Below are 20,307 nucleotides of genomic sequence, written 5' to 3'. Positions count from 1 at the left end.
TGTGTGTGTGTGTGTGTGAGGCGGCAGCGCTCAGCCCGGACGCGAGACCGAGGGCATCGGGGGGGAGGTGAGGGGGGGGCCAGCCCCGCGCTCGCTCTGCGGTGAGACCAACCTGTTCTCCTCCTCTCCTCCTGTTTTTGGCCTCTCACTTGTTCTGATTGCGAGTGCGCAGGCACCTCCTCTTTAGCGGCGGCTGCTGGTCGGCGGCGCCGCCGGGCCGGGCGGGGCGGGGCCGCGGCGGCGGTCTTGTCGGCGGGCTTGGGCAGGGCCTGTATGACGCAGCCGGCCTTGGGCAGCAGCGGCAGGGCGTAGGCGTGGTCCTCGTCGCTCGGGTCCTGCTTGTCCCCGCCGGCGCCGGCGCCCCCCAACATGGCGGCGGCGGCGGCGGCGGCGGCCGCCTCCTCCGCCAACGACAACAGGGCCTTCTTACCTGCGTCCAGCTCCATGCCCGAGCAGCTGTTCTCCTTCACCGACTCCAGCTCGCTGTCTGGCGGCTCCTCGGTGGTTGCCGCGGCGACGATGGCGGCGACCGCGCCCGCGGCGGCCGGGGCGGGTCTCCGGGCGGGGTCCGGCGAGCGGGTGCCGTTGACGATGACGTTGCAAGGGGCGGAGTGGGCGAGGTCCGGGGCGGGGTGGGGAGGAGGGGGCGGGGCCGGCGGGGGCTGGGGCGCCGGAGGAGGGGGCGTGGCAGCAGGGGCGGCGCAGTAGGCGGGGTCCCCGCATGGCAGGGGTAACGACGACAGGGCGGCAGGGTCCCCCGAGTCTCTGTGCTCCTCTCCCACGGCTGAGGCCACGCCCCCTAGAACTATGGCCCCGCCCCTTCCCTGCTCGCCCTGGTAACCCAGGTTCAGCAAGTTCTGTGGCTCAGGCTCCGCCTTCACCTGCACCACGGGCGCCGCCCTCTGGATCACCTGCTGGAGCCGCGCCCGCCGGCCAATCGTAAGGTCTATCACCCCGTCCTGTGACGGGGCCGGGGCGGGGAGGGGGAGGGGCAAGGGCAGGGAGAGGCGGACTTTGTCAGGAGTCTCCGCCTTCACCGTCATGGCCACCATGTCAGTCCTGCCGTGCTCTGGTGGTGTGGCCCCGGAGAGCGAGTGTCCCGAAACGCCGGGGGACAGCTCGTTGGATTTGGGGGGCCCCTGTTCGGAGTCCCCTCCCTCGCCACCGCCCCCTCCCCCTCCTGCGCCTCCTCCCGCTCCTCCTCCTCCTCCTCTTCCTCCTCCCCCCCCTCCTCCACCTCCCCCCGACGATGCGCCGGGAGAGAACAGCCCCGGGTCCTTGGACTCGCCCCCGTCCCCCGACGCGCTGGGGATGGTGTCGCCGTTGTCGTGGCGATCGCCGGGGGCCTTAGGGCTGAAGGGGATGGGCACGGGGATGGGTATGGGGACGGGGAGGGGCACGATGACCGGGTAGGGCACCAGCAGGGTCGGGGGGGGCACCAGCGGGGCGAGGGACGGCACCCCGAAGTTCATGAGGGGCGGCATGGGGAGGTGGCCGTTGGGCATCATGTTGACCGGAGGGAAGGGGAACCCCGGAATGTGCGAGCCCGGGTGGGGGGGCATCATGCCCGGGTTCCCCGGCATGGTGGGGCCGGAGGACGGGTGCAGGTGCGGGGACAGCATGGGCCGGTGCAGCGGGCTGGAGGGGGGGCCCAGGTTCCGGGGGGGCGGCCCGATGCCGGGGATCATGGGATTGGGGAGGGGGCTGTTGGGGCCGGGCGTGTGGGGCGGGGCCCGGAGGAAAGGGGGCCGGATCTGCTGCATCATCTGGTGCTCCATGAAGAAGGGCAGGGGCACGGGCCCGCGGGGGGTCATCACCATGGGGGGGCTCCCCGGCGGGACCCCCATGGGCGGGTGCAGGGAGGGGACGGGCGGGGCCAGCGCGGGGCTCTCGTGGGGGCGGGGGCCCGGGGTGGGGATCTTTCCGGAAGAGGAGGACGGGCAGAGGGCGGAGCTGGACTCGGACGGGGAGGCGGAGCTGGAGCCGGACGGGCCCGGCACGGGCGCCCCGGCGCCCCCCGGAGACGGGGCCTTGCGCCGCAGGTCGCCCAGCGGCGTGTTCCAGGAGTCGGGGGTGAGGAGCTGCACCCCCCCTCCGCCCTCCGGCTTCCCCTCCATGCCCAGCCCCCCCGGGAGCGCCGCCTGCGTCTCCTTGTAGAAGATGTCCATCTTGTACTGGTTCAGGCACTTGGCGCTGCAGAACTGGAGCCTGCGCTCCCCCGCGCCAAAGTCCAGGTACTCCTTAGTGTGTCTGATGTGCTTACACCAGTCACACACCTGCAGAGAGAGGGAGAGGGAGGGGAGAGGGGGAGAGAGGGGGAGAGAGGAGGGGGGGAGAGAGAGAGGAGGGAGGGGGAGTGAGAGAGGAGGGAGGGAGAGGGGGAGAGAGAGAGAGAGAGGGGGAGAGAGATGAGGGAGAGAGAGAGAGAGGAGGGAGGGAGAGAAAGGACGGACAAAGGGAGAGAGGAGAGAGGGAGGGAGGGAGAGAAGAATTAATGCAGTGTTGGCAGCATCTTCACTCTCGGTCTACTCTGCAGTGATACTTTAACAAACTGAAATTACTCAGATGCTCTGCACTGTGTTGAAAAAAAAGATGCATGTTTTACGACAAAGCAGAAATAGAGGCAGAAATACAGGGCAGGTTTGCAGTCTGAAGGAGTAGAAAACACATGTTTCAGTGCAGACTGACCTCTGGGTTAAAGAGTTATCTAAATGATCTTTTTCTTACAAACAAGAAAAAAAAAATAATATTAAAAAAAAAAGAATCTGGCCAGGGACCAAAGGAACAGACCAAGTCAGTAAAGTGAAGAATGAAAGCAGGCCGAGGAGGGCGGGGTTTTGGGAAATTCTCTCTGTTACGGTCGACGCCCTCGTTCTGACACGGCACCCCTCATATGCACATGCCGGAGAGGTGCGACTCTCCGACCGCACCCCTCTCCCTCCGCCGAGCTTCTCCTCAGAGTCCCAGCGAGGTTGGGGGGGGGGGGGGGGGGTCAAACGCGAGAAGCTAAAATGCAGAACAAAGCGACCCCCTCCAGCCCAGCAAGTCGAGTGCAGGGCAGCGCCCCACCCCCCAGTCCTGCAGAGTCAAATGCAGAGTGGAACACCCCCAGGCCAGCGAGTCGAGAGCAGAGCAAAGCCCCACTCCCCCTCACAGACATGCATATTTAACTAGACAGGAAAGCGAAAGCGACTTCAGCTAACCTAAGCTTGTGAAGTCCCGGAAGTAAGCACATAATGAAGTTTGATCACAAAAAAAAGACCGATGTGGTTATCTTTGGTCGTTAAATCACCCTGGATTTCTACACTGAACTCAATGGGCAGCAAGCTCTTTTGCCCCCAAGCACGCGCAGCAGAGGCTGCTGGAGAGGGTGCTTCACCGCCTGGCCCCTCCTACCCTCTCCAGCTCCGTGCTCCCACTCATGCAGAGTGAAGCACCCCCAGGCCGGCGAGTCGAGTGCAGAGCGGGACTGTGTGAGGATCGCCCTGCCGCACAGCCCTCATGCTGCCAGCTCAAAGGGGATGTGGCAGCAGCTCAGGAGAGATAATTAAGGCATTAATCAGCTGCCAGGGCCCTCAACGACGTGCATCCATCATCCTGACTATAATCCCCCACTGAACACTAATGTGCAGCGTGATGCCATTCGATTAGACTGGGCGCGCGCGCACACACACGCGCACACACACGCAGACCTATACACACACACACACGCACACACACACACAAATACGCACACACACACGCGCACACACCCATACACACACACCACTATACACACACACACCTATACACACACACACACGCACACACACAGACCTACACACACACACACTTATACACACACACACACACACACGCACACACACGCACACACCTATACACACACACACATATAGACCTACACACACACACGCACACACACACACACACACACACACAAATACAGACCTACACACACACACGTGCAAACACCTATACACACACGCACCACACACACACACACACACACACACACACACACACCCATACACACACACCCATACACGACACACACACACAAATATAGGCCTACACACACACACGCTCAGGCACGCAATCAAGCAAACACACACACATAAGAAAGGATGAGCACATACTTGTGCAAGTGCACAAACACAGTCTAGAAAAAGAAAATTTCTCTCTCTCCCTCTCTCTCTCTCTCTCTCTCTCTCTCTCTCTCTCTCTCTCTCTCTCTCTTCTCTCTCCTCTCTCTCTCTCTCTCTCCTCAGGACTAATGCACTTCATTCTGCACTCCTCCACATTGCTGCAAGGCAGGCTCGCGGCTATTTCCTGACCACATGCGCCCTCTCACAGTACTAAACACTCAGCGTCACGCCTGCTAATGGGTTCTGATGAATATATGAAATTTAGAAAAACCATCTCGTTCCCAAATTAAAACTCCCGTAACCCAACTTCCCAACCCATGCCAGCAACGCATAAAACTCCAATCCAGAGAGTTAACAGATCTGTGTGGCGGGATACGACCTGCAACAGTCTCGAGGTATTATAGCCTACCTCCGGTGCAATACACGCAACTTTTATCGCTGCTACTTGTCACTACCTAGTTAGTAGTGGTACGGTCGTGTTTTAATCCTTTTAATCCTTTAATCCTTAGAATCGCCCGACGGTGATAACTACATAAACTTTCACACTGTGTATCGGAAAATACATTACATTACAGGCATTTAGCAGACGCTCTTATCCAGAGCCACTTACACAACTTTTACATAGCATCCATTTCTGCAGCTGGATATGTACTGAAGCAATTCCGGTTAAGTGCCTTGCTCAAGGGTACAACGGCAGTGTCCTTACCCGGGAATCGAACCTGCGACCTTTCGGTTACAAGCCCAGTACCTTACCCACTGTGCTACACTCCGTCCGCGTACGAGAGTAAAAGCTGCGCAATAGAACGTAAATGTTAACTCAATTCTAACATAGTACATGTGAGTCTCAATACTGTACTCAGTAAGAGTTGATTTAGCAGTGGACATTTTACAGTGGGAAGAGTGACGTGAGGTGCGTCTCTGCGCAGAGTCAAGATCTAGTCAACAAAGGGCGGCAGGGCAAGCACCCCAGGTAAGATAAAAAGAGGACAGGTAAACTGAGCGCATCCTCCGTGCTGCTGACCCGCCCCCTGCACGGGCACAGACGCTCTCCCCTCCGCTGCACCTCAACCGGACTGCGGGACCACGTCTCAGCCATTTCGGGAATGATTAATGGCGGCGAGACATTCACGGACAGCTATAAAGTTCTCCTCAAAACGGCCGCCATCGATCCCGCGCGACGGAGGAGGAGGAAGACGCGGTCCTGGAGACGTCCGGTGACCAGTCTCGCGGCGGCAAACGGCGCCGGTGCATTTCCGCATATTTTCAATTATAAATGCGTTAAAATTTTTTTTTTTTTTCTTCGCGAACATGACAGATGGAAACCACTTTAGGAGTCACAGCGCTGTGGGGCGAAGTCTCACCGCGCGCTGCACTAATGGAGTTATTTTTCTCCCGCTCTCGCTCTCGCGCACACAGATGCTCGCAGTTGCGGGTAATTACGCTCGTTTATTTGCACCGCGGCCGCGAGCGCGATCCTCCTCGCATCGGCACCGCTAAACCCCCCCGCGCGCGCGGCGCAGAGCGATTACGGCCATCGCTGCCGCTACCAGCTGCGGGAGCACCGCTCTCCTGTCCGTCTGTCTGTCTGTCTGTCTCTCTGTCTGTCTGTCTGTCTGTCTCGTCTGTCTGTCTGTCTCTCTGTCTGTCTGTCTGTCTCTCTCTCTCTCTGTCTGTCTGTCTGTCTCTCTGTCTGTCTGTCTGTCTCTCTCTCTCTCTGTCTGTCTGTCTGTCTGTCTCTCTCTGTCTCTCTTCTGTCTGTGTCTGTCTGTCTGTCTGTCTCTGTCTGTCGTCTGTCTGTCTGTCTGCTCTGTCTGTCTGTCTGTCTGTCTGTCCTGTCTGTCTGTCTTCTCTCGTCTGTCGTCTCTCTCTGTCTGCTGTCTGTCTGTCTCTCTCTTCTCTCTGTCTGTTCCTGCCTGCCTGTCTGTCTGCCTGTCTGCTCCTGTCTGTCTGTCTCTCTGTCTCTCTCTCTGTCTGTCTGTCTGGCTGCGTCCCAATACTTTCCCCTTTTACTTTCTCCAGCCGGTTCATTCCTCCTAGTTTTCCTTCACGGAACGTCAGACTGTAATCATCCGGGGACTAGAGAGGGCCCGCCCACATTCGGACCTCGCTGAGTCACCGTCGGCGCAATCAACTGTCAATCAATTTACTTCAGCGTGGCGCTACTTTCGCCGCAGCGTTCGCCGCGACCCGCTGTCACAAATCAGGAAGAGGCGAGCCGGCAGCCCTTTTGGACGCGGCCGTAAAACCCGTCACTGCGCTCAGCCGGGCCGCTAGCGCGTGAAAAATTAATCTCTCTTTCCGACGCCTCTACAACACCTCCCCTCGCCCGCCAGCGCCGCGCCAGCGTGAATCACCTCGCTGCCGCGGCGACGGTGGCAGATTTATCAGCGAACAGCTGTGTGTGTGAGTGCGTGTGTGAGTGTGTGAGTGTGTGTGTCTGAGTGGGTGTGTGTCTGATGTGTGTGCGTGTGTGTCTGTGTGTCTATGTGTGTGCATATGTGTATTTGTATTTATGGGTGCATCATGTATGTGGGTGAGTGAGGGTGTGTGTGTATATGTGCAAGTATATGTGTCCATATGCATAAGACAATGTTACATTTTCTGTACTTCTGACAGTCAGTTCCTTTTCTCTCTCTCTCTGACAGTCAATTCCTTTTTTGGTCCATTCTCTCCCTCTCTTTCTCTCTCTCTCTCACACACACACACACATGAACTCCGATGACCCCGACGCGCAGGTGACACATTCGCCACGACGACCCGGGGGGGGGGCTAACTGCGAGCGTCGCTCCTCCGGGTCATTACCGGATCAAACGGATCATTAAGACCGAACCCCCCCCTCCCCCTCCCCCCCCGCGTCCGAGCCCCCCCCTCGCGTAATTAGGCAGCCCGAGCGCGGCATCGATTAGCCGCTAACGAAGCGGGGCCAGGCCGGGTCGGGCGCTAAATGAAGATGTCCTCGAGCCGCGCGACGCGCTACCTCTCCTCGCTCGCCTGTCGCTCGTTCGTTAAGCAATTAACCCCCACACCGCCGCATACCCCCACCCCACCCCCACCCCACCCGTCCGTGAGCCTATCTGTCTCTCAGAGTGTGAAGAAGACGCCGCACGTCAACAATATTAAGCTCCCGCTTCCCTTTCTAATGGATCTGTCCCGCTCTGTGTCAGCCCTTCACAAGCACCGCCCACATCCCATAAGACAGAGAGCTCCATCACTACCAGCCATTACAGGCAAGAGCGGTAATGCTGAGCTGCGTGTGTGTGTGTGTGTGTGTGTGTGTGAGAGAGAGAGTGTGTATGCATGTGTGTGTGTATGCTTGTGTGGGTGTGCGTGTGTGTGTGTGTGTATGCTTGTGTGTGTGTGTGTGTGTGTGTGTGAGAGAGAGAGTGTGTATGCATGTATGTGTGTGTATGCTTGTGCGTGTGTGTGTGTGTGAGAGAGAGTGTATATGCATATGTGTGTGTATGCTTGTGTATGCTTGTGTGGGTGTGTGTGTGTGTGTATATGCATGTGTGTATGCATGTATGTGTGTGTATGCTTGTGTGGGTGTGTGTGTGTGTGTGTGTGTGTGTGTGAGAGAGAGTGTATATGCATATGTGTGTGTATGCTTGTGTATGCTTGTGTGGGTGTGTGTGAGAGTGTAATGCATGTGTGTGTCTGTATGCTTGTGTGGTTGTGCGTGTGTGTATGAGAGTGTGTCTGGTGGTGTGAATATGCGAGGAGTGCGAGGTTTCAAACTACAAATGCAGTTCTCTTCTGTGTGTGTTTTCCGGTACGTACGTGCATGTGTGCACTTGTTTCCATACGCGCGGTTTATTTTTCAGCGTGTATCCCTGTGGAGTTAGTGAGACGCGCACGTGCATCCCTTTGACTGTGCGTCCGCAGTCTGGCTACGTGTCTGGGTGCTTGTGTCTGTCTCTCGGGCATTCTAGCATCCTCCTCCGCGCGGAACGTAAGTCTCAACTTCCCTCCTCGCGTCGTAATCGACGAGAGCTGGCACAGTGGGCAGCGATTGGCTGAAGGACAGCCAATCACACGCAGGGGTCACCCAAAAAAGGGGCCACCAGTGTGAAGCAGGAGGAGGTTCCACGGCAACTAGGCAGGCTTTGAAGTAGATGTATTTGGAATTTACAAAAGGAAAATAAACATCTAAATTCAATCAATTTAAATAGATTGAATGGAACACTTCATTTGTCTGTTTTAGATTAGTGGATGTCTTGAAAGGACAACCCACACAAAAACTATCCACAGAAAAATAACCTCGGAAAGCAATTAGCAATGGATTTATATAAAAGTCCTGAAAGACCTAAAACAACTGCAGTTAAATGGGACCAATATGTTTTGTTCATTAAAAATGCATTAAAGATTAAACTCTATTCACACACACACAAAAAAAACAATACAATACAATAACTAAGGTTACTGTCTGGTGCTTTGCCAAGATACGTGACAGCAGAAATTATGTATGCCAGCCACATCAACTGTTTAGCACTTAATATAATTCATATTTTTATTTACAGTGATCTAGATAGAAACATTCTGCCAAGGTAGACAGAGATTATTATTATTATCCTTCCTTTCTATTCATGATGACGTTCCACTGATCCATAATAAGTCCCTCTGTCTTCTGTGACATCACAGTCACAGTAACTGTGATTCAGTGATGTCACTGTACCTCCGTGACACGGCATGACAATTACTACTTTCAGCAGAGACAGTGCCAGCAGAGACCGAGCACGCGCTAGCATTAGCCGTTAACGCTCCTGGAGATGAATGGAAGCAACAATTAGCAAATTCTCCATTCATTGTGAATGGCCACGCTACGGGCTGCGGGTAATTTTGCTACAAAGGAATGCTCAGCCTGTGCCCGGCCTGAAAAAAAATGAATGGAATTCGATTTTGTTAAGGGCACTGCTTAAACCCTGATAACAACGATTTGAAATATTTCATTCTCCTTTTTTTCTTCTTTATACACGAAAAAAGTGTCTGCCTCTCAATGTATGGTGAACCATGAGGCGTGACGACTGACGTTGGTCCAACAAAAAAAGCGGTTTTAACACGATGCTCCACTTTTGCCGCTGAAACATGTTTTACAACAGAAGAGCGCAACATACAGTACCTCATTTTATCGAGTGTCTCTGAGGAAGGACCTGAGCCACAAAATGCAACAGATGTGGTAAAATGCTAAGCTAACCCCCGGCGGCGGTACTTCCAGCTTGGTCAGACGTTCCTACGAACCCAATTGGCTGTGTTCGAGGGTGGGAAGCCGGTGAGGGTGTGAGTCCTGATCGTTGCATTAGCGACTCCTACTGGTCGGTTGGGGGCGCATGTTCAGCAGGGAGGGGATCTGGGGGAGATAGCGTGAACCTCCGCACAGGTAACGCTCTCCCAGTGAAACTCCTCGCTGTCAGGTGAAAAGAAGCGGCTGGCGACTCCACATGTATCGGAGGCTGGCATGTGGTAGTCTACAGTACACCCTCCCCAGACCGACAGAGGAGAGCGCATCGGCCAGGACTGTGACACACGGGGAATTGGTATAACGACTAAATTGGGGAAAAAATGGGAAAAAATTGGCAACAAAAAAAATGCTAAGTTAGCGCAACTGAACGGCGTTACAACGTCGACCATTATATCTGCTCCGGTTGACATACAGTATCGCCTCATTTTTATCAAAGCATCTACTTTCAGACACCTCCCCCCCCCCCCCCCACGCCCCCCCCCACACACACTGGGGTTTGCTCTATCCGCCAGAAGAGATGTCTAAATTCAAAGAGCTTCTAACCGTCCGATTCAAGTCTACAGGGTCACAGCTCTCCCCGACAGCATTTCGTTAAAGACAGCGGAGGCTGTCACATGGCCTTTCTGTACCAGAATGGCACAGCGTGCGCGATGCATGGGGACAGGGTTCAACCTGCAAAGTTTAAGGAGTGAATTCTGACGGCAAGCGACATGCCACAAATGCTACTAGAGCAGTGGTGGTCCAATCACGTGCCACGGAGGGTCGAGAGCACGCGGGGTTTCATTCCAGCCAATCACTGCACCCGCCGATTTTCACTAATTAGTTCCCTCCTCTCAGGTCGAAGGCGTGCTAATTGGCTAAATTAGCTGGTGCAGTGATTGGTCGGAATGAAAACCTGCCACACTCTCAGTCCTTCGTGGCCATGATTGGGCACCACTGTGCTAGAGGATCATTCTACATGATACTCAATGGAATATGGCTTTATATTTTATTTTAAAACCCAGAGGAAAATCTTAAAGTTGGGTGATATGTGCATGTTGTACAGAACACGTCTCCCCCAGGACAAGGATGGGGGAAAAAAAGACAATAAAACGTACCCCGGTGGCCACTTTATTAGGCACACCTGCTCATTAACGCAAATAGCCCGCTCCACCAAACAGCCAATCATGTGGCTGCAACTCAACATACAAAGCATGCAGAAACAAGGACAGGGAGGAATCACTGAGAGATTTGACAGAGTCATTCAGTCAGCTCACGTCCTTGACCTGAACATTCCTAAAGGAACACGCACACCCAGTGACGGTGTCAATTGCCTGCGTTCTCACCAAATCCCCAGCAGCATGCTCCAGTCTAGAGCCCAGTCTCAGAAACAAAATAAAACTCCATTTCCCAGCATGCTTTACTTCGAGATGTTCCGTAAGCCAATCAAAACAGCTGAACTTGTCTTCCAATTGCACCGCATCACCAAAACAGCCAAACCGATTAAATCGAACCAAGACCAGTACCAATCAATGTGTATTAGGAATCCTGCAATCAGAAAAATACCATCCAGAATGGTCCTTAATGCCTTTATAGTGGCCGGTCGAAACCGACTAATGCTGCTGCAGTGCTTAACAATGTTATTCTGTATGCTTGCTTTCATACTATGAGGAGCTGTCTAACATTGTGATTGTCAGGCATTCTGATCGTTAGTTTCCCTTGTAGAAAGACGGTACTATTGCTCTCTGTATGGGGAGAAAACTACGTTATGCCGGGTCACAACCTGAAGACAGATTAGGAAACCTGTAGGATTAGATGTTGCTGATTGTTGATCGATGTAGGTGCTTATCTGCACATGGTTCAATACTTACAGCGATCTTAGTGAGAGACGTCTACGGAAAGCAAAAGAAATTAACACCAGGATCATACAATAAGATGCAGAATGAAAATGTAAAATGAAAACATAACATAAAAAAACACGAAATAAACTTGAATGACAAAACGAATGCAAACCTGCTCATCTGCCAAATAAACAAACAAAAAAGCTAGAGAGTAAAATGCAGTAAAAAAAAAACAGCTCTGCTAATAATTAAACAACATTTAAAAGGCAAGAATATCAATATAATTATGTCAATAATGCATTACGCTTACCCTTCATAGCCATCAAATAATAAAAAATAATAATAAAAAAATTAAAAAAACTTATGCTCTATCTTGCTGTTAAATGTTTTATTCTTACAAGAACATCGCTGTTAATCTTGAAGACAAGCCTGGGCGTGTCCTGACCATAGCTCTGCGGGGGCAATTTCTCAGCCTGGCCGTCTTCGTCTCTCGCCTGAGGGGGAAACATAACGGCCTATTTTACGAACGGGCAAAAATAAAGAAACGCTAAAGAGCAGTTTTTAATAAAAAAATTAATAAAAAATTAATTTTAAAGAATTAAATTATAAATATTAATACTCATAGTATTGTAAAATAAATAAACGCTAAAGAGCAGTTTTTAAAAAATAATTAATTTAAAATAATTAAATTATAAATATCAATACTCATAGTATTGTTAATAATTTATTATTTTTTTAAAAACTAAACAACAACAACAAAAAAGAATGGAATGCTTGCAGACACAAGAAATAAAAAAAAATGTGTGTGTGTGCGTGTCACAAGAAACATAAATAATATTTGGAAACAAAAGAAACTGGGCATGCATAGTTTACGTGTGAAAACACATGTAATCGTAATTTTTTTTTTTAAAAACAAAAACAAAACAAAAACAGTGGCATGTGTGACAGTTGGCATGGCAACAGAAAGACTGGCGTATGGTCAGGTCAGGTACAGAGGAGGCGGGGCCTGGGCTGGAACAAACAGGGGCCCTCCCTCTGTGGGGGCGGGGCTTGTGCACAACAGATTTAAGAGGGAAGCTTGGGGTCTAGAGAGGCGTCTGTCGCAATCGTGCTGCGGACCGCATGCTGTCGGAGTCAGTTTGTGCCGGGTCCTTAGATAGTCAACCGCCAGAACCAGAACCAGAACCAGAACCAATACTGGTCAGGCGCTGGTATAATCTGGGACAGAACCTTGTCTTACATACTCCCAGGTGTGTCTACTGTGAGTCTTATGTGCACTGATGACCTCTGTAATTCTGATTATTTTACTAGCCCACTAGCTGCTCACTGCTTCACCTGCCACACTTGTCATATTTACTTAGATCTAATGCTCTTTTAAATGAGAACTAGAGCACATACAGTAGTTTTGCTTTTAAAAATACCCATAGAAAATGAACGTCCTGATCTTCAGTATGCTTCAGCATTTCAGTAGACTGCCAAGAGGTGATACAGGCATTTGTTTGGGTTTGGTTTGAAATTTTTAAAAGCTGCCTGTGTGCTTGTGTGTGTGTGTGTGTGTGTGTGTATGTGTGTGTGTGAGTGTGTGTGCGCGTGCATGTGTGTGGGTAGGTGTGTGTGTGTGTACATGCGTGTGTGTGTGTGTGTGTGTGCGCATGTGTGTGTGTGTGTGTGTGTGTGTGTGCGTGTGTGTGGGTAGGTGTGTGTGTGTGTGTGTGCGTGCGTGTGTGTGCGTGCATGTGTGTGGTGGGAAAGAGGTGATCCTGGCCACCTCTCAGTCTTATCAGGTTCTGCAGTGTGATGTCAGGTGACCCTGTGACCCTGTGACCCGCACTCTCAGATTATATAAAACTGCGTTTTTCAGTCATTGACTGAAAATGAATCATGTCCCGAGATTCAATGGGAAAGAAAAAAACTTTCAGTTCAAACAAGTGCCCTGAACTACAGAATTAATTAAAACACTTAAGCAACTTCCACTGCTGTCTGCTGTCCAAGGAAAATATGACTGGGCACAGCGTGCGTGTGTGTGTGTGTGTGTGTGTCCTACCTGACACCTGCAACCTACCTGTAACAGAACAAACTGCACAGGGGTGTGAGAGAGGGAGGACAGACACACAGAGCACACAGACAGACAGACAGACAGACAGTGCGAAACAGCCACAGAGAATTAGCCCCCATATCTGCCTCCAAGCAGCTCGCTCTCGGCCAACAGGGGCCTCGACTGGTTTCACAGAATGACTGGTCCCACCCTCCAACCCCATGTCTCTCTCCCTCTATCCATCTCTCTCTCTCTCTCTCTCTGAGTCTGAAGTGCCAAGAGCAGACCCAAACGTCCCCCTTTCCTTCCTTCCCACAGGCTGCATGAACTCAGTCGTGTGACATTTTACATTAAAAAATCTCACAACTTCCAGCCAGGACACTTGGACCCAGGCCTCGAACAGCGTTACCCACAATGCACTTCCTTCGTCCTTCGCCAGTTAAACTGCATTCGTTTCAGGTAGGAGATTCCACATGCAAACGGCAAAATTCCCAGCTATATCAACTCGAACAGTGTTAAATGAACACTGACAGCGTAAAATCTGCTCTAATAGCGCTAATATGAGTGGCAATTTAGAGAACAACGGAGGCAATATGTACTCTATTTGAAGTATCTATCAGAGTTTATTCTACTTCAAACGTTTTGCCATGTAGACGCGTACGGTAGGATCCTAATCTCATGTAATTAAACATCGCGCATTGCACGGGATCGTGCCTCATCGCTGTCTGATAATTAACCTTCACGCGGGTTTTGCGACAGTCTCATTTCTCTCCCTTAATTAAACATCGCACGCGCGCGTTCCCGGCTGCGTCTGAACATCTCGCGCACGTACCTTCCCGATACCTTACAGCACCGAGACGGACAGCGACAGCGCACAATCCGCCGTCTTAATTTCCGGTTGATAATTAAGCATCGCGCACTTGTATTCGCATGTAATTCCTCGCCGGTAATTAAACACTACACGTGTACGTAAGTTTGCGCGCAATGTCTCCGCTCTCTCGGAGCACGTCTCGATGATCCTCTTAAGATCCTCGCATACCACACATTAAAGCCAGAGTCCTCTGGTGGCGTTTCAGTGTGTCTGGTTAAGCGGTGCATTAAAAGCAAACGGGGACGGAAATAAAAGGAGGGGTGAAACGCCGGATGTAATCCGTACACCGAAACTGATTCACGGGACAGCGTGACAGAGTATAACGAGCAAGCCTGGTGAAAATATGACCGTAGAGTAATAAGGTATTTTCGGGCGAGATCCCCTCTTTTTTTCTGCACGTCGTTATGGCGACGGGATTAAGCCGTGGATCAGGATTTTGAGATTCACAATTAACAATGCCATGACGTTCATCCCCCCTAAATTAGCATGACGCTGTCCAGGGAGTGAGAGACAGAGACAGAAAGAGAGAGAGAGAAAGGAGAGAGAGAGAGATCAATGAAGACAGGGTGAGAGACAGACAGCAATAGAAAGAAGGCAGAGATAAAAGGAGAGAGGAGGAGAGTGGAACAGAGAGATAGAGAGAAGCAGAGAAAGAGAGAAACAGAGTGAGTGAGAGACCGAGAGAAAAAGAGGGAAGGGAGAGAAAACACAAAGAAGAGTGGTATAGAAGATAATGGGAGAGAGAAGGAAAATGGAACAGAGAGATAGAAAGGCAGACAGAAAGAGAGGGACAGCAATAGAGAGTGAGAGAGCGACAGAAAGCAATAGAAAGAAGGGAGGGATATAAAGAGAGAGAGAGAGCAATCGGGCCACATGGTTTGCCTGTAGGTGCTCGCATTAAACATGGCCGCTATCGCTCTGCGCTCCTATTCTGAAATATTTGGCGGTCTCCTCTCCTCTGCAATTATGGCGGCAATCCCCAAAGGTTCTAAAGCGGCTTCTCGGCTCCACGTACCCGAAAAAAACATTTTTCAGCTCCGCAGTGGCAAAGACCAACAGATGGAAAACTGTGCAGCCTGCACCGCTTAAAAAATAAATTGATAAATTTAAAAAACACATTAAAAAAAAAAACCAAACCACTTCAATTCAGAGTGCTGCAGGCCACAGACAAACTGGGAGAGCAGGTGTCTAAATCCGTTCTGAGGGAGGACATTTTGTGTGAATTACCTGCAACCCCTTTTATTTTAGAACTCAAACGTTCCGGTCTCAGGTAAAGGGGCCCAATTAGGTGAGACGTACACAACACAATGAAATTTTTTTTAAAAACCCCCTTCTGCGCTGACACTGACACGCCTGAGGGACACCTCGGGATCCCAGGCTCGCCCCTCGCCCCGCGCCCCTCGCCCCGCGCCCCTCACCCCGCGCCCCTCGCCCCTAACCCCTCGCCCCGCGCCCCGCGCCCCTCGCCCCGCGCCCCTCGCCCCGCGCCCCTCGCCCTAACCCCTCGCCGCCCCTCGCCCTCGCCGCGCCCTCGCCCCTAACCCCTGCCCCTCGCCCCTAACCCTCGCCCGCGCCCTCGCCCGCGCCCTCGCCCCTAACCCGCCCGCGCCCTCGCCCCGCCCCTCGCCCCACACCCCTCGCCTCGCACTCCTCGCCCCTTGACCTTCCGTATCACCACGGGCGACGCCAGCGGCATCTCTTTCAGCCTCCCCGCTGGAGTTACCCAATCGGGCCGATGTCAGCGAAGAGACTAGTGCCGCAAAGTGTCCGTCTGTCTGTCTATCTGTCTGTCCATCTGTCTATCTGTCTGTCAGCCTGTCCATCCATCTGTCTGTCTGTCTGTCTGACAGCCTGTCCGTCCATCCGTCCGTCTGTCTGTCTGTCTGTCCATCCGTCCGTCTGACAGCCTGTCCATCCATCTCTCTATCTGTCCATCTGTCCGTCTGTCTGCAGGTCAGAGGGCCAGACGCGCAGAGGGTGGGATCAGATGGCGGAGAGCAGGGCTGCAGGTCAGGTGGGGTTTCTGGATTGTTAGCGGTTCTGTACTCCGATAGTCAGAGGAGAAACGGTGGCTCCATGCTCTAGTCCCGCCCCCTCCTGCACTTTGGCCACGCCCCCTGACCCTCCATCACCAGTGGAAGTGGCAAGAGAGTAATGAACAGAGGAGGCATGCGACATGCACAAACACACACAAACACACACACACTAATGCACACTCACTCACACAAACACATACACACACTAATGCACACACACTCACTCACACACACACACACACACTCCAGGAGAGATGGCGCTGACACACAAGGCACGTCCAGGAATAGTATTACGTGTCTGTGACTGAACATGCTTCTCTCTGCTTCTTATCTTTCTAGTCTGTCGAACACCTGCTCTCATAACTCAGTCTCTCACAAGTCACCACTACCTCACCACCACATGGTCACGAACACGCGCACACACTACACCACGATTTACACAAAGACACACACGCTCACACACACACATGGTCACACACACACACACTCACTCACGCTCACACACACGCACACACACCACGCACACACACACACACACACACACACACACACTCACACGCACACACACTCACACACACTCACACTCACACACGCACACACACTCACGCGCACACACACACACACGCGCGCGTCATTATGCAGACTCCATTTTGTGCGCATTAGGACTGCAGGCCTGTGGCGGGGTTCCAGCTCATTTGCATGGTACTAATGAGGCCCTGGTGTGGCCGAGCCAGGGCCCAACAGGCACCTCAGCGCTGCCAAGCGCGCCCAGACTGCCAGCGTCCGCACCGCCAGCGTCCGCACCGCCAGCGCCCAGACTGCCAGCGTCCGCACCGCCGGCTCAGAACCAGCCAATCAGCCGCTCTGGAGCTGCCAAGGAGCCAGAACCACCAGCCCGGCCCAGAGCTGTGTGTGTGTGTGTGTGTGTGTGTGTGTGTGTGTGTGTGTGTGTGTGTGTGTGTGTGAGAGTGTGTGTGTGTGCACTGCAATGTTTATCAAAGATGTGTCACAATTCCACATGCTAACCGCTGTGTAGCATTGTAATGCTTTCCAAGGCTAACTGCCCCAATACGCTGTTAAGTTCATCCAGGCTTAATGCTGTGCAACATTTTAATGCTTCCCCATTTTCTTTCTGTGTAGCATTTTAATCAATTAACTTTAGTACTTCCCCATTCTGTACGTTGTGTAACATTTTATTGCTTCCCCATTACTGTGGGGCGACATAGCTCAGGAGGTAAGACCGATTGTCTGGCAGTCGGAGGGTTGCCGGTTCAAACCCCGCCCTGGGCGTGTCGAAGTGTCCTTGAGCAAGACACCTAACCCCTAACTGCTCTGGCGAATGAGAGGCATCAATTGTAAAGCGCTTTGGATAAAAGCGCTATATAAATGCAGTCCATTTACCATTACTGTGTAACATTGCTAATATTTCCCCAATTGTACCCTAAAATGCCTTGCCGTGTTTAAAACTGTAATGCCTCACTGTTCTGCTACACTGTAAACTACTGTCATCCCCTTGTCAGGCTAACTGTACTGACAGCACACGCACATTTTTGTATGTGTGTGTCTGTCTGTGTGTACAGTATGTCTGTTAGTGCATCTGTAGTTGGGTCTCTTTATTTGTATATATATATTGGGCGGCGGTGTAGTATAATGGGTAAGGAGCTGGTCTTGTAAGCTGAAGGTCACAGGTTCGATTCCCGGGTAGGACACTGCCGTTGTTCCGTTGTATATATCCAGCTGTATAATGGATAAGAGTGCCTGCTAAATGCCTGTAATGTAAATATATAAAAGAGGGTGCGTTGTCCAAATATGTGTATGCTGGCGAGTGTGTCTTTGTGTGTGTGTGTGTGTGTGTGTGTGTGTGTATATATTCAGTGTACAGAATGTAAGCTGCTCTATCTCTCTCTCTCATTCCCCTCTCTCTCTCTCTCATCACTCCATCTTGAGCACAAGCTGTTTTCTCCTCACTTTAACTGCCAGCAGCTATAAAACACTCATCCTTCCCCTGCAGGGCAAAGCGACCGTGGCCCCTCGCCCCCGCCCCCTCCCCCCCTCCCCCTTGGTGCCTCACGGTCGCCCAAGACTACGCAGCCTGAACGACGGCGTGCATGTTATTTATGGAAATGGTCGCTGTTTTCAGTCTGTCAGCAGCCATGAAACATCCCCCCCAGCCCCATACCCCCCCCCCCCCTCACCCTGAGGAGCCTCCAGGAGATACCAGGAGATGGAGGAAGATTAGGGAGAGAGGGAGAAAAAGAGGTATTCTGGGGGGTGGGGAGTGCTTGTTGCAGAGGGAAATAAGGAGAATTAAATGAATCGCCTCTTTCCCACGACAGCACCGTTCCTGCACCAAGGCCTGTGCATTGTTAGCACATACAAGGTGTTCAGACTGACACCTGCCAAACATGACATGAAAGTGTGTGTGTGTGCGTGTGTGAGTGTGTGTGTGCGTGTGTGAGTGTGCGTGTGTGAGTGTGTGTGTGCGTGTGTGAGTGTGCGTGTGTGTGTGTGTGTGTGCACGCGCGTGTGTGTGTGTGTGTGTGTGCGAGTGTGTGCGTGTGTGTGTGTGTCTGCGCTGTGTATATCCCCGTCTGCGCGGTGTATATCCCTGTCTGCGCGGTGTATATCCCCGTCTGCGCTGTGTATATCCCCGTCTGCGCTGTGTATATCCCCGTCTGCGCGGTGTATATCCCCGTCTGCGCTGTGTATATCCCCGTCTGCGCTGTGTATATCCCTGTCTGCGTGTGTATATCCCTGTCTGCGCTGTGTATATCCCTGTCTGCGCTGTGTATATCCCTGTCTGCGCAGTGTATATCCCTGTCTGCGCGGTGTATATCCCTGTCTGCGCTGTGTATATCCCTGTCTGCGCAGTGTATATCCCTGTCTGCGCAGTGTATATCCCTGTCTGCGCAGTGTATATCCCGTCTGCGCTGTGTATATCCCGTCTGCGCTGTGTATATCCCGTCCGCGGTGTATATCCCCGTCTGCGCGGTGTATATCCCCGTCTGCGCTGTGTATATCCCTGTCTGCGCAGTGTATATCCCTGTCTGCGCTGTGTATATCCCTGTCTGCGCGGTGTATATCCCTGTCTGCGCTGTGTATATCCCTGTCTGCGCTGTGTATATCCCTGTCTGCGCTGTGTATATCCCTGTCTGCGCTGTGTATATCCCTGTCTGCGCTGTGTATATCCCTGTCTGCGCAGTGTATATCCCTGTCTGCGCAGTGTATATCCCTGTCTGCGCTGTGTATATCCCTGTCTGCGCAGTGTATATCCCCGTCTGCGCAGTGTATATCCCCGTCTGCGCGGTGTATATCCCCGTCTGCGCTGTGTATATCCCCGTCTGCGCGGTGTATATCCCTGTCTGCGCGGTGTATATCCCTGTCTGCGCTGTGTATATCCCTGTCTGCGCAGTGTATATCCCTGTCTGCGCAGTGTATATCCCTGTCTGCGCGGTGTATATCTCAGTCTGCGCGGTGTATATCTCAGTCTGCGCTGTGTATATCCCTGTCTGCGCAGTGTATATCCCTGTCTGCGCGGTGTATATCCCTGTCTGCGCGGTGTATATCCCTGTCTGCGCGGTGTATATCCCTGTCTGCGCTGTGTATATCCCTGTCTGCGCGGTGTATATCCCTGTCTGCGCAGTGTATATCCCTGTCTGCGCGGGGGAATATATCCCTGTCTGCGCAGTGTATATCCCTGTCTGCGCAGTGTATATCCCCGTCTGCGCGGTGCGGCTGCAGTCGGGGGTTTAATGTGTTTGCAGATGCAGGGCTCCGCTGTCCCATCAGCGGCAGATTTAAGAGCCCAATGAAACGGGCAGAGATTACCCTCCAGCAGGCCCCGGGGCGCTCGGCTAAATCATACACTTTTACGGCAGCTTTATTTTACAACCCCACTCCACTCGCAAAAAAAAAAAAAAAGAAAAAAACGCCAGTTCTAAAAACAGACGCAGCTTCAGGAATGTTCCTGCACCTACCCGCTGTCTCACTCTACCACCCCAAATTAATGTCCCTACCTCTCACGCAGACCTCACCCCCCCAAGTATCCTCTCATGCACAGAGTGCATACCAAACGAAGATTGAATATACTCCAAACATATTTCAATTAAATGTATAATGAAGGTATTGCAGCATTTTACAATATATGGGCAAATGTACAAATTA

The 20,307-nt window shown here is 52.3% G+C and overlaps 1 protein-coding gene across 6 annotated transcripts in view; it reads right to left on the bottom strand.

Moving 5' to 3' along the window:
* The window catches only part of sobpa (sine oculis binding protein homolog (Drosophila) a), an 82,644-nt gene that overhangs the window by 8,136 nt on the left and 54,201 nt on the right, over positions 1–20,307 (bottom strand). For 5 of the 6 annotated variants that reach the window (XM_064302831.1, XM_064302842.1, XM_064302848.1 and 2 more), the window contains 2 exons: positions 11,600–11,695; positions 113–2,276 (listed from right to left, as the gene is read on the bottom strand). In XM_064302831.1, coding sequence (XP_064158901.1) covers positions 113–2,276; positions 11,600–11,695 — 2,260 coding nt within the window. The remainder of the gene's footprint in view (positions 1–112; positions 2,277–11,599; positions 11,696–20,307) is intronic. The other variant, XM_064302875.1, reaches the window with a different exon arrangement.

Source organism: Anguilla rostrata, chromosome 1 (assembly GCF_018555375.3).
Source record: "Anguilla rostrata isolate EN2019 chromosome 1, ASM1855537v3, whole genome shotgun sequence".
Classification (NCBI taxonomy): Eukaryota; Metazoa; Chordata; class Actinopteri; order Anguilliformes; family Anguillidae; genus Anguilla; species Anguilla rostrata.
Note: the sequence above shows the minus strand (reverse complement) of the source record. Positions and strands in the feature narration are given on the sequence as shown.